The sequence below is a fragment of the Hirundo rustica genome, chromosome 14, assembly GCF_015227805.2.
Source record: "Hirundo rustica isolate bHirRus1 chromosome 14, bHirRus1.pri.v3, whole genome shotgun sequence".
Taxonomy (NCBI): domain Eukaryota; kingdom Metazoa; phylum Chordata; class Aves; order Passeriformes; family Hirundinidae; genus Hirundo; species Hirundo rustica.
Genome location: NC_053463.1, coordinates 16,084,118 through 16,097,687, shown reverse-complemented (window position 1 = coordinate 16,097,687; position 13,570 = coordinate 16,084,118). Strand labels below are relative to the sequence as shown.

General features: G+C 56.5%; 2 protein-coding genes across 2 annotated transcripts; both read right to left on the bottom strand.

Moving 5' to 3' along the window:
- Positions 1–79: 79 nt before the first annotated feature.
- Positions 80–7,419, bottom strand: LOC120759383 (protocadherin-16-like). The gene is made up of 2 exons (XM_040078560.2): positions 4,896–7,419; positions 80–4,089 (listed from the first exon to the last, which is right to left on the bottom strand). Exons 1-2 carry the CDS (start codon positions 7,323–7,325, stop codon positions 1,300–1,302), a joined length of 5,220 nt encoding a protein of 1,739 aa, XP_039934494.1. The 5' UTR covers positions 7,326–7,419; the 3' UTR covers positions 80–1,299.
- Positions 7,420–8,584: 1,165 nt separating this feature from the next.
- Positions 8,585–12,929, bottom strand: LOC120759304 (protocadherin beta-15-like). The gene is made up of 2 exons (XM_040078443.2): positions 10,491–12,929; positions 8,585–9,087 (listed from the first exon to the last, which is right to left on the bottom strand). The coding sequence occupies exons 1-2, from the start codon at positions 12,927–12,929 to the stop codon at positions 8,968–8,970; spliced, it is 2,559 nt and encodes an 852-aa protein (XP_039934377.1). The 3' UTR covers positions 8,585–8,967.
- Positions 12,930–13,570: the final 641 nt, after the last annotated feature.

Here is a 13,570-nt window from a genome sequence, read left to right as displayed (position 1 = left end):
TATTCAATCTCCACAAAAGGAATTAGGTTGTTCTCTTTATTTCAGTTCTACATACTTTTTTCAATATTTCAAACTCAGTGGCATAACAGCTCACAATTTTAAACTATAAAACTTCTGCACAACACAGAGTGAGTGAGGCTTTCAGAAAATTCCATGCGTCACAGACATCATTCCAACAACCTGTTATTATAAATGATGAGGCAGTGCTTCTCTAGCGGAATAGGCAAAATAATGCACAGTACAATGCAGAGGGTAGAAGAACAAAGGGCAGAAATGGGAATGCAAATGCTCTAACACAAACAAAGAAATCCTTTATGGATAGTTTTCTAGTGCCAACAAGAAGCCACTGAATTCAGAAAGAAGAATGAGGAAACAAAAGTCAAAGTCCTGTTTTCAAGTTCTTCTTGATTCTAAAGTCAGAAAATTCTCTTTGATGGACATGTGGCCTTTTCACGCACACAATGATAATCAGTAAGTTTTCATGGCTCTCTACAGGTATAGCCTACCCTAACACATCATCTGCTGCTTTATTTCCATGACAATCTGAAGGGGACAGAAAACCAAACCCACACATTGGCCAAGGAAAAAATTAGTTGCGCATTTTTCTGCTCCTCTCTGCCTTGAAGAAGATGACATCCCCTGTACTCATAGGGCCAAAATAGCCTTTTACCCTGCAGAGCTGGAATTGCCAGCATTGCAATGGCTGGATGGGACAAATTCACTGTTTCACCAGGCAGCAGTAGTGAAGGACCTGCCGATGCACAAGAGCTCTACAAACAGACATACTGAGAGAAATAAGAATACCACAGAGAGCCCATACATCTCAGACTGAGACAGCCAAAACCTGAGGAAGAAAAACCCTATGCCAACAGAACATCGTGGCACAGTATTCAGAACTGCCTTGCTTTTCTGAACTGGAAAAGGCCTTTGGGCCATTTCAGTAAGTGTGAAATTTGTCTACTCAGTTGTGCTACTGTTTTATGGCAATCAGCAAGAGGCACGTGGTCTGGTTTGACAGCAAGAGTGCAGAGCTGGATTGCCAACCCCTCTCTTAAAGACAAACAGAAACGACTATACAAACTTAAACAACTTTAGTGTTATATTGAGAGCCTGTCTTTCTTTTATGTTCTTCCCGCTGTTTTTGGAGAAGCTGACAACTTTTATTCTGACTTAGACTTTGCAGGAAATTGATTATGCCAAACGGAAAGACAGATTATCTCTGGAGAAACCATTGCACATGCTGCAGTCTGATTCACATTCTAAAATTAGCCATGAAGCCTCTGTCTGTGCAGAGCCCAGCTAGTCGAAGGAAAGAGCGTTGAACTGTCGCGCAGAGAGAGTCCCAGGATTGTCTGGTGCCATGTCCTCTGTGCTGACAGGGACACAGGGGAAATCCTGTCCCTCCTCAGGGCCCTGGCCCGTGGCACAGTGCTGTGGTGGCAGGCTGGGGAGGATGGGCTTGAGGAATTTGAACTCGCTGTTGCCCGAGCCCGTTGTGAGGCTGATCTCGTAGCAGTAGGCGCGGGGCAGGGTCCCTGCAGCGGCTGCATCGGCCAGGCCGCTCTGCAAGTTGTCGGCACCATAAAGCACATGGCCGGCCTGCAGCTCCTTTCTCCTGCACACCTTGCGAGCCACAAAGACCGCGGCGGAGATGAGGAAGAGGAGTGAGACAAAGGCCAGGGAGATGATTAAGTAGGTGGTCAGGGAGCCGTCCTGCTCCTCCGTGGCCGCGCTGCTGTGCGGGAGGCGCACGTCTGAGAAGTCCTTGAGCAGGAGCGCGCTCAGAGCTGCGGTGGCTGACAGCGGGGGCTGGCCGTTGTCTCGGACCAGGACAACGAGCTTCTGCTTGACGCTGTCCCTGTCTGTCACCGGCCTCCTGAGACGCACCTCCCCGCTTTGGACAGCCACGGTGAACAGCCCGGGCTCGGTGGCCCTCAGCAGGTGGTAGGAGAGCCAGGAGTTCTGGCCGGAGTCGGCGTCGACGGCCACCACTTTGGTGATGAGGTAGCCCGCCTCAGCCGACACGGGCACCAGCTCGCTGGACGCCGCGCCGCTCTCCTGGCCTGGGTACAGCACCAGCGGCGCGTTGTCATTCTCGTCCAGCACGACGAGGCGCACGGTGACGTTGGCTCTGAGCGGAGGAGAGCCCGCGTCAGAGGCCACGACCGTCACCTCGGTCTGCCGCAAGTGCTCGTAGTCCAGGGGCCGCAGCACAAACACGTGTCCGTTCTCAGAGTTCACCGAGATGCAGGAGCACCGGGGCCGCTCTGCCGCCTGCGCTGGGGCCAGGGAATAGGTCACCTTGGCATTGAGCCCCACGTCAGCGTCTGCAGCACTGACCGCTCCAACAAACACCGTGGGGACGTTGTTCTCACGCACGTACATGGTGTAGGACGTCTGGTTGAAGACGGGCGCGTTGTCGTTGACGTCCGAGACGTCCACGGTGAAGGTCTGCGTGGTCGTGAGAGGAGGCGACCCCGCATCTGTTGCTGTGACACTCAGCACGTACTGAGCCGTCTCCTCGCGGTCCAGCGCGCTCACTGTCACCAGCTCGTAGTAATTCTTATAGGCTGGCCGCAGGGAGAAGAGGAGCTGATCCTCCAGGGCACACGAGATCTTCCCGTTGGCACCAGAATCCCGGTCCCTGACCGAGAACAGGGCAACCACTGTGCCGGGCACTGTGTTCTCGGGGAGGGGACTGCTGAAGGAACTGACCACCAGCTCTGGGGCATTGTCATTCACATCCACCACCTGCACCAACACCTTGCAGATTGCTGAAAGGCCCCCTCCATCTCTGGCCCTCACACTGAGCTCATGAGTCTCTGCTGCCTCATAGTCCAGAGGTTTTGTGATTTTAATTTCTCCACTTTTGGGATCAATCACAAATGCTGAGTCACTCTGTCCCACTGCTTGGCTCAGTTGATAGGAAATGTCCCCATTAACTCCTGCATCCTGATCAGTTGCCAGCACTGTCAGAACCACAGAACCTTCTGGCATGTTCTCCAGAACCTTCCCAACATAACGCTCTTTTGTGAAGACAGGAGCATTGTCGTTTGCATCTAGAATGACAATTTTAACTTGGGTGGTTCCACTCCTGGGAGGAGAGCCCCCATCTTCAGCAATAACACTGAAACTCATCTCTGCCTGCTCCTCTCTATCTAGGGTTTTTTCCAACACCAGTTCAAGAGAAGTATCATCGTCACTGTGACTTTCATAGGAAATACTGAAATACTCATTCTCGGGAGAGATGCTGTATGCCTGGATGCCATTGTGGCCAATATCGAGATCATGAGCCACTTCCAGCGGGAAATGCGAACCCGGGTCACTCGTTTCCACGATGTCAAAACTGACCCGTTCCTCGGGGAAAAGAGGTGAATGGTCATTGATGTCCTCCAGAGCCACCTCGACCCGGAAGAACTGCAGCGGCTCGGCGAGCAGCAGCTCGAAGGGGAGCATGCAGCTGGCGGCCTGGCCGCACAGCTCCTCCCGGTCCAGCCTCCCCGCCACGACGAGGCGGCCGGAGGCGCGGTCTAAGCGAAAATGCTGCCGGCCGTCGTCCGACACCAGGCGGGCGCGGCGAGCCGAGAGCTGCGCCGGCGTCAGCCCCGCGTCCTCGGCCAGCTTGCCGACCAGGGAGCCGCTTTCCGCCTCCTCGGCTACGGAGTAGCGGATGGGCTCGGCGCCAGCGTGCGGCAGTGAGAGGAAAGCACAGACACAAAGCACTTGCCTTGCGATCGCCATGGCGCGGCGGCGGCGGCGGCCGGTGTCGCTGTGGCGGATCGGATGTCCCGGGCGATTCGCCGCGGAAAGCGGCCAAGTGCGGGCCGGGCGCCTTCCCTCGCTGAGTCCGATTCCGCCGGCGGCGCTTAGGGCAGCCGGGGTGTCCCGGCAGCGGGTGACCCGGGGCAGCGCTCGCCGCCGCAGCCGCTGCCACCTCCGCCCGGCTGCGCCGGGCTGCTCTAAGCTGCGCTGCTCTGAGCTGGGCTGCTCTAAGCTGCGGTGCTCTAAGCTGAGGTGCTCTGAGCTGCGCTGCTCTAAGCTGCGGTGCTCTAAGCTGAGGTGCTCTGAGCTGCGCTGCTCGAAGCTGCTCTGCTCGAAGCCGCGCTGCTCTAAGCTCCGCTGCTCTAAGCTCCGCTGCTCTAAGCTCCGCTGCTCTAAGCTGCGCTGCTCTAAGCCGCGCTGCCCTAAGCTCCGCTGCTCTCAGCTCCGCTGCTCTCAGCTCCGCTGCTCTGAGCTCCGCTGCTCTGAGCTCCGCTGCTCTGAGCTCCGCTGCTCTGAGCTGCGCTGCGCTGCTCCGGGCTCGGCCGCCTCCGCTGCCGCAGCCGCTCGGCGCCGCCTTGGCCGAGGGCACCACCCAGCGGTGTGCGCTGGGACTGCACCCGCCGCCGCCCGCAGCCCGCGCTGCCGCTCGCCCCGCCCACGCCCTCGGGCGCTCCTGCAGCGGGACGAGCTGACATCCGCTGGGGACAGATGCGCTAGGGAGGGTGGGCTGTAGCTCTGGAGCAGTCCTGGCACCGGGGGGTGGTCGGCAGGTGCTTCATGTCCCTCCTCACCTCTCGCTTCCCCGAGCCTGCGATCTGTTGTGCTCTCGGCTAGCCGGGGGCAAATCCGCGCCCCCCGAGAAACGCGCTGGAAGAGGGGCACAACGCATTTTCCCAGGCAGGGTGAGGCAGCGGCTGAACTCGGAGGGGCTGAGCCACCATCACGGCAGGAGAAACCAGCCTAGAACCTACGCAGGGAGAGTACGCCTGTAACAGCTGGGAACGGCACTACAACTACAGGGGAATCTCAGGCCGAGAGTGGGGAAAGGAGGTGCATCCCAGCACGGCTCAGGCATGGGCGCACACACCTACCGGCCTGTCTTATGGCTAAAAGAGAGGAGCGGCTGTGCTCGCCGCGTGGGCTTCCCTGTCGCAGGGAGCCTGCGACTGGCGTTGTGGCTCCTCGTCCTTGTCAAGCCCCACCTCAGCATTGCTATGACGGATTGGCAGGATGGGCCTCAGGAAGGGAAATTCGCTCCTCCCCGAGCCGCTGGTCAGACACATTTCGTAGCGGTAAGCTGGCGACAGAGTGCCCGTGCTGCCCACGCCCACAAAGTCACTCACGAAGTCTCCGTCCGCGTAGCAGCTGGGAGAAGGAGGAGGAAGTTCTGCCCGGACGCGAGCTTTGCAGAGCGTGCTCACCGTCAAGACGAGGATGGACAAGAGGAAAAGGGATGAGACACAGCACAGGGAGGCGATGAGGTAGGTAGTGAGCAATTCCTCCTCGACTACCTGCGGCTGCTGTCCGCTGGCAGGATCGTGACCAAGCTGGTGGAAGGCATCGGCGAAATCGTCCACCAGCACCACGGCGAGGGTGGCAGTGGCAGAGCGCGGCGGCTGCCCGCGGTCCCGCACCAGCACGATCAGCCTGTGCCGGGCCGCGTCCCTGTCTGTCACGGCCCGCGCCGTGCGCACCTCGCCGCTGTGCAGCCCCACGCGGAACAGCGCCGGCTCCGTGGCCTTGGCCAGCTCGTAGGACAGCCACGCGTTCTGCCCCGCGTCCGCGTCCACCGCCACCACCTTGGCCACCAGGTAGCCGGAGGGTGCCCAGCGCGGCACCAGCTCTCCGGCCGCGCTGCTGTCGGGGGCCGGGTGCAGCAGCACGGGCGCGTTGTCGTTCTCGTCCCGCACGACCACGCGCAGCACGGCCTGGGCGCTGAGCGGCGGGGAGCCGCCGTCGGCTGCGCGAACTGTCACCTCGAAGGAGCGCACCTTCTCGTAGTCCAGCGGGCGCAAACTACGGACGGTTCCACTCTCTGCGTCCACGGACACGAATGATGCGGCAGCAGGGGTGCCTGTCGGTGGCGGCACTAGCACGTATCTCACGCGGGCGTTTTCTCCCTCGTCGGGGTCCGTGGCACTGAGGCGGCCCAGGCTCCTCCCCGCGGGCTCATTTTCGCTCAGCAGCATGGTGTAAATATCTTGGGTGAAGGTGGGCGCGTTGTCGTTCACATCCAAGAGCCGCACGAGCAGGGTCTTCCATGCCGAGAGGGCGGGGGAGCCCTCATCACGAGCCCGCACTGTCACGTTGTATTCCTCCACCTGCTCCCGGTCCAGTGTCTCTGATGTCACCAGCGCGTAGGCGTCAGCTGCAAGCAGGGTGATCCTGAAGGGTTGCTCTCCTGTCAGCTCGCAGGTCGTCCTGCCATTGTTCCCCGAGTCCCGGTCCCGCACGTTGAAGAGGGCCACTACGGTGTTCGGCGGGGCGGCTTCGGAGAGGGTGCTGGTGAGAGAGGTGATGATCACCTCGGGGGCATTATCGTTCATGTCCTTCACCTGCACCTCCACCTTGCAGTGCGTGGATAGCCCCCCTCCATCTGTGGCTTGGACGTCTATCTCATAGGTCTTTTTTTCTTCGTAATCCAAAGGCTTTTTGAGTCGAATCTGGCCTGTCTCTGGGTTTATTTTAAACGTTTGGAGATTTTCCTCTGAATTTTGAAATATGGAATACACTATTTCCCCATTCGTTCCTGCGTCTAAATCGCTAGCAGACACTACCACCACTAAGGTATCCTGGGAGCTGTTTTCCATTACAGAGACTTTATACAGAGTCTGGGTAAATACCGGGGTGTTGTCGTTTACATCCAGAACTACCACGCGGATTAAAGCTGTGCCAGACCGAGGTGGAGTCCCACCATCCACAGCTGAGATGCTGAAAGCAACTTCTGCCTGCTGCTCCCGGTCCAGGGCTCGATCCAACACCAGCTCGGCGTACCTCCCGCCATCATTTCGCCGCTGGGTGTACACATGGAAATATTCGTTCGAGCTGATACTGTAATACTGAAGACTATTGTTCCCCACGTCTGGATCGTGAGCGCTTTCCAACAAAAACCGAGTCCCCAGTGTTGCAGATTCTGGGATCTTTAAAACTACCTCTTTATTTAAGAACACAGGAGAATTATCATTTATGTCGGTGAGTCTTACCTCAGCTCGGAAGGACTGCAGTGGGCTCTCCAGCAGCATCTCAAAACGCACCAAGCAGGGCTCGCTCTGTCCACACAGCTCTTCCCGGTCCATTTGCTCTCTCACCACCAAATCCCCGGTGTGCCGGTTCAGCTCTAAATACTGCTTTTCTCCTTCAGGAACGAGTCGAGCCCGACGAGCCAGTAATTCCTCTCCAGTTAGCCCCAAATCCTTTGCGATATTCGCCACAAAAGAACCTCTCTCCACCTCCTCGGGCACAGAGTACCGAGCGGTTTCTGCTCTCATTCCCGAGATGCAGAGGACCAGGATCAGAGCCACCGCTCGCCCCGGGAGCTGTTCCTCGTTCTTCCCGAGCTTCATTCCCTTCCAGTGACCCAGTCTCCTCTCCTGTAAGCGGGATGGAGCTGCCGATACAGCCTGCCGACCCCCGAACGCAGCAGCCCGAGGTGGTGCAGCCCCGCCCGCCCGAATCGCGGGGCCGGCGGAACTGGGAGCTGCGCGGAGCCTCCGCGGTCAGCAGCGGCACCCGGCGGCCGATCTGCAGAAGGCTTCGATGATTTCCCAGCGCAAAGCCCGGAAAGCAGAGATTAATGGCTCGATTTCTCTCTTCAGAGGTCAAGGCATAGAGATTTAACTGTCCGTACAACTGTATTCAAAGTATGGCCACTGGCTGAATGAGCAGTGCCTCTGTTTGCCTTCTGCTTCAAAACGGAATTTATTTAAAGCTGGCTTGTTCCTTTTGTTCTGGTTCCCCCTCCCTTCCCCCCAGTGTGAACGCGATGAATAAATTGCTTTCCGGCTGTTCAGGTAAAACAGCTGTGTGTTGTTACAGGGGTCCAGCCGCCGGGTGAGGTGGTCTTTTAGCCACGGCAGCTATCGCCAGAGTCATTCTTGGAATGGACCGAGATTGTTCCCGCAGTTCACGACCTCTCAGGCCTGGAGCCTTTGGGAATCGGCCGGAGGCAGCATCTCAGACCTTAGCTCCACTCAGAAAAAAAACAACTCCGCCTTGCTCCGAGGAGTTGCTGCTTCTGAGACCGTCCTGTTTCCCAGGATTTCCCCTGCAAAAGTTCCACTCCAGATGCATGGATTTATTCCCGAAATCCTGTTCTTGGGCTGGCTGTTTCCTCAGCGATGTCTGTGGTGGGTGATCTAGAGATAGCACACTCACCCGGGGGAGTTCCAAGTATATTTTACTGTTTTCTGTCATCATTCATTTGACTCTTTAAAATGGTTCAACGACAGGAATTATCATATTATTTTATAGATTAATACCGACTGACAAAAGAGAAAACAGAAAGCTTCTTGCCACGCTATATTCTACAGTGTCCTAAGTTAATAGTAAATGGTTTTGTCTATTTTACCGAAAAACCACAAACAATACTTGTAACTATCTTACTTTTTTTAAATCGTGAAATGGTTACTTCAACTTTATGGGAAGAAAAAGAAAGGAAGAAAGAATACATTGCTCAAAGACCACTCTTTACGATTATGAGAACCTGTAAACTCCTGGTCAAATACACCAAGTGTGCCAATGCCAGCAGTACAAAATGTAAACAGCTTCTGCTTATTTTGTAAGAAATTCCTTTGCAAGCACCACTTAATTTTGCATAATATTTGTTTCGCCTGTTGTTGAATGCACGGCAGAAAATTAGGATATTATTACAAAGCTCTCTCCATCAAAAGAAACAAGCAAAGCACGAAAGGAAAACCCCCCGAGAAGGCGGTGTAACAGGAAGTTAAAGATCTGCTGCCAGCTTTCGGTATTTCTCGAAGAGTGTAGAAGCAGTAGCACTCTCACAATCACACATTATTATGTAACTAACATGCAGCACGGTTCTCCTCCTCCATCGACATCACAGTCACAAAACACCTTCATGAATAAAGTACTGCTCAAGGGGAAAGTACTCTCACAGAGAAGGCTTCATCTCCCTTTTAGGTAGGTGTTTGGTCTCTGTTCCCTTTTCCCTGTGAGGACAGACAAACTTGTCTTTCTCTTCACTTACTGATGGGCGAGCCAAGGGTTTTGCTCAGAACTGACATTTAGCTCCAGCTCCCTGTTTGCAGGGGAAACTGCATCTGCAGCTCTGGGCCCTGCGTCTTCAGAGAGGGGAGCACTGCCCTGGAAAGAAGAGAGATAGCGGTTGTCATTTGGGTGTTGAAGGAGAGCAGGCGTCACCGAGAAGCTTAGGGGATATCTTACACCACTGCCTGTGTCACACCGCTCCTCTCTACCGAGAGCCAAAGAGAAGACAAGACTTGGTGGGTCCCTGACCTGAATGGAAATCACATGAAGTCAGAAACCATCCTCCAAAAAGGTATCAATGCAAAACTTTTGAATCTGAATAAAACTTTCATGAGTTTTGAGTAATTCAAAATGGTAAGAGCCCCAAACTTAGACCACTTTCTCACAAACAGTAAATGTGATTTAACGTTGATATATCAAGAAGGGTCTTTGTCTTCCCTGGGGCTACTGTGATTCTGACACCCTGCAGTAAAGTGAGTTCCAAGTCATCAGTGTTTATGAAATACAAAAATATTAACTGACCCTGGAGGTGTTTGTGATTCTCCAACCTCATCCAGTCTACTGTGAAGTGCTGGATGGATCCTTGGAAACTCTCCACGGAGTCCCCAGCGAATCCCATATTAAGGGGTGACTGACTTCGATGACTTTTCTGGCCAACAGTATCCGTGCAAGTCACAAAAATATAAATGAATTTAATGGCAGAGGTTCCCACCTCAGCAGCCTCCAGCAGTTTTTTAAGACAGCTGGAATTCAGCACTGTCGCCACCCTGGAGAATGGTACGTGATGACATCGCAGGTGACACCCCTTTGCACAGCTGTCCCTGCAGTCCCACCTGACGTTGCAGAAGCCACTAAATTCCTATACTGCCACCTCCGGGAGGACGTATCCCTAGGAATGGTGTCATATCCCTAGGAATGGTGTCATATCCCTAGGAATGGTGTCATTCCTGCTCCAGGTCCCTATGGGCTCTACACAGTGCGTAGGCAGGACTCCCTATGGGGATACATCTCTACCTGTACTTTTCCCCTTCTCATGGACCAACTCCTCCCCTTTGAAGTGACACCAAAGACTTGATCTAACACGAATACTCAGCAGAGATATGGGGGCAGCTGCCAGGAGAGGGGGTGGGTGCCCCATCCCTGGAAATATCCAGGGTCAGGTCGGACGGGGCTCAGAGCAACATGATCTAGGTTGTTATCCGTGCTCGTTCCATGAGGGTTTGGACTTAACAGCATTTAAAGGTCCATTCCAACCCAAAATATTCTATGCTTCTGTGATGCAGGGCAGCGTGGTTAGTCAGCATTTGGGGAGCAGCTGAGCCCTGCTGGATCCTCCTGGGAGGCCTCTCCAGCGGCCTTCTGTGAGACGCCTTCTAACACTTCCTCCCACCCCAGGGACTCCTCCACTAGCAATTCTGCCACCTCAACAGCTCTTGCTGGCAGGACGTGGCACACCTCCCCCCGCCTGCCCTGTCGTCTCAGCCCTGTCAGTCCCTCACCTGTGCTGCTATCCAGCCGCCTTCGCCCCCGAGGTTGGCCGCGTCCTGCGAGCACACCGAGCTCCGCTGTTCGCCCGGCCCGGGGGGCATCCCGGCGGGGAAGCAGGGGAAGAGGGGCCTGAGGAAACGGAACTCGCTGTTGACGGTCCCGGCGGCGAAGCAGACGTCGTACACGTAGCTGCGGGGCAGGGAGCCCGCGTTGCTCTCCGTGGTAGTCGCGGGGAAGGTGGGCAAAGTCTCCGCCTCCCTCCGCCTGGCCCGCCGCACCTTCGCTACCGCGGCGGCCACCGCGGTGGCGAGGAACAGCGCCGACACGCAGACGAGGGAGGCGATGAGGTAAAGAGTGAGCGGCCCGTCGGGCTCGGCGGCCGGTGCCTCCTCGCTCACCCGTAAATGGGCTTCGGAGAAGCCGTCCGTCAGCACCACGGCGAGGGTGGCAGTGGCAGAGCGCGGCGGCTGCCCGCGGTCCCGCACCAGCACGATCAGCCTGTGCCGGGCCGCGTCCCTGTCTGTCACGGCCCGCGCCGTGCGCACCTCGCCGCTGTGCAGCCCCACGCGGAACAGCGCCGGCTCCGTGGCCTTGGCCAGCTCGTAGGACAGCCACGCATTCTGCCCCGCGTCCGCGTCCACCGCCACCACCTTGGCCACCAGGTAGCCGGAGGGGGCCCAGCGCGGCACCAGCTCTCCGGCCGCGCTGCTGTCGGGGGCCGGGTGCAGCAGCACGGGCGCGTTGTCGTTCTCGTCCCGCACGACCACGCGCAGCACGGCCTGGGCGCTGAGCGGCGGGGAGCCGCCGTCGGCTGCGCGAACTGTCACCTCGAAGGAGCGCACCTTCTCGTAGTCCAGAGGGCGGAGGATATAAACATCCCCGCTTTCAGCGTTGACTGACACTTCGCGCTGCTCTTTGCCCTCCTGCCGCACCAGCGCGTAGTTCACACGGGCATTTTTTCCTTCGTCGGCGTCCGTGGCCTTCAGTCTGCCGATCCGGAGCATGGGGCTGTTGTTCTCCGTGACAGACATGGTGTAAACCTCCTGGGTGAACTCCGGGGGGTTGTCGTTCACATCCGATATCTGCACGAAGATGCCTTCCCGAGAGCTCAGCCGCTTCGTGCCCCAGTCCGTGGCTGTGATGGTGATGTTATACTCCGCCCTCCTCTCCCTGTCCAGAGCCGTATTTGTTCTCAGTTCGTAGTAATTATCAAAAGTGGGGGTGAGACTGAACGGCAAGTCCCCGTCGATGGAACACTCCGTCCTGCCGTTGTCCCCGGAGTCCCGGTCCCGCACGCTGAACAGAGCCACCACGGTGCGTGGCGGGGCGTCCTCGGGAATGGAGGCCGTGAGGGATGTGAGCGCTATCTCCGGGGCGTTGTCATTCACGTCCAGGACCTCCACCTGCACTTTGCAATGCGCAGAAAGCCCCGCGCCGTCCGTGGCTTTCACCACCATCTTGTGGGATTTTGCTTCCTCAAAATCCAGGTTGCCCACCACTCTTATTTCACCGGTGGTGCGGTTCAGCTGGAAGAGCTGCCGGGATCGCTCCGATGTCTGGGTAAAGGCATAACGCACTTCCCCGTTGGACCCTTCGTCGGGATCCGCGGCAGCGACTCTGACCGCCAGCTGCTCCAGGGGGCTGTTCTCAGCCAGGCGCACCTCGTACACCTCCCGATCGAAGACGGGGATGTTGTCATTGACATCCACCACCACGATCCGGACCTGAGCAGTGCCCGACCTGGGTGGTGACCCCCCGTCGGTGGCGGTGAGAAGTAAATTCAGCTCTCCCTGCTCTTCACGATCGAGCTGGCGCTGTAGGACAAGTTCCAGGTATTTTACTCCATCTTTCGCTGTTCCAATATCGAGGGAGAAATGAGGATTGGGCCCGAGGCTGTAGTTCTGCAAACCGTTAATGCCCACGTCCTTGTCCTGGGCGCTTTCCAGGGGAAAGCGGGACCCAGGAGATGCTGTTTCTATAATTTTTAAAACCATCTCCTTCTCCGGGAACACGGGCGAGTTGTCGTTTACGTCACGAACTTCCACCTCCCCTCGGATAAGCTGCAATGGATTTTCAAAGAATATCTTAAAGACGAGGGTGCAGGTATCGCTCTGCGGACAGATCTCCTCTCGGTCCAGCGATTCCTTTGCTGTCAGGACACCGGTGTTTTGATCGAGTCGGAAAAGCTGCTCGTTCCCCTCGGACACAACGCGGGCCTTGCGAGCCGCAAGCTGGCTCAGAGGAACCCCCAGGTCCTTTGCAATATTAGCGACAAAGGAATCCCTCTCCATTTCCTCCGGCAGAGAGTAGCGGAGGGTTTCAGCCCCGCTCTGACACACGCAAACACTCAGAATGAATAAGATCACTTGCCTCTTCCTGTCTCTGCTCTGTCTCCCACACGCCATCACTCTCCAAAAAAGCCATCCACCGTCCTCGGCGGCTCCCAGCATCTTTAAGCAGCGTCCGGAGCAGAGCGGTGTTGGCCAGCTGCCCTGGGGTGTAGGAATCTGGAAGCCCCCGAGTGCTCCGACTCCTTTGAGAGCAGCTCAGCTCACACGGGGTTTTTTTTTTGTCTCCCTGTGACTGCAAACCCGGGGCGGGCCGAGGAACGCGTCTGTCCGCGGCCAACATCCCCACCCAGCGTCCGAAGGGAGAATATTTCCTCTCAATCGGGGCAGCGCTGCTGGTTCGGGGTTTGCTGCTTGAATCCGCACTCTTTGTGCCAAAGAGAAGGAAAAAGATGCGGTGTAAATGCTCTCGTCTCTCGGAAGTGGGATCCCTGCCCGCGTACAGAGAGCTGCAACCACAGACTCTTCATACACAGCTTTTGCTCTGCGTTGGGTGGTCACAGCAAGATCCACTGCCACAGCAGAGTTTTCCCTTCTCTTCCCCACTTGTTAATCAGCACGGGGCGATTAGTAAGTGTGGAGAGCCAGAGAAGCTATTGAGAATGAAAGCTGGTGCCAGGCAGCTGCCAAGAAATCGTCCCTAACTAAAGGTTTCACCATCACAGCCGGAAGAGAATGCTGTTCTGGGGCACATCACCCTAATGCTCTTTTTTCCTTAGTGGATGTCACGCGCGACTTTTACA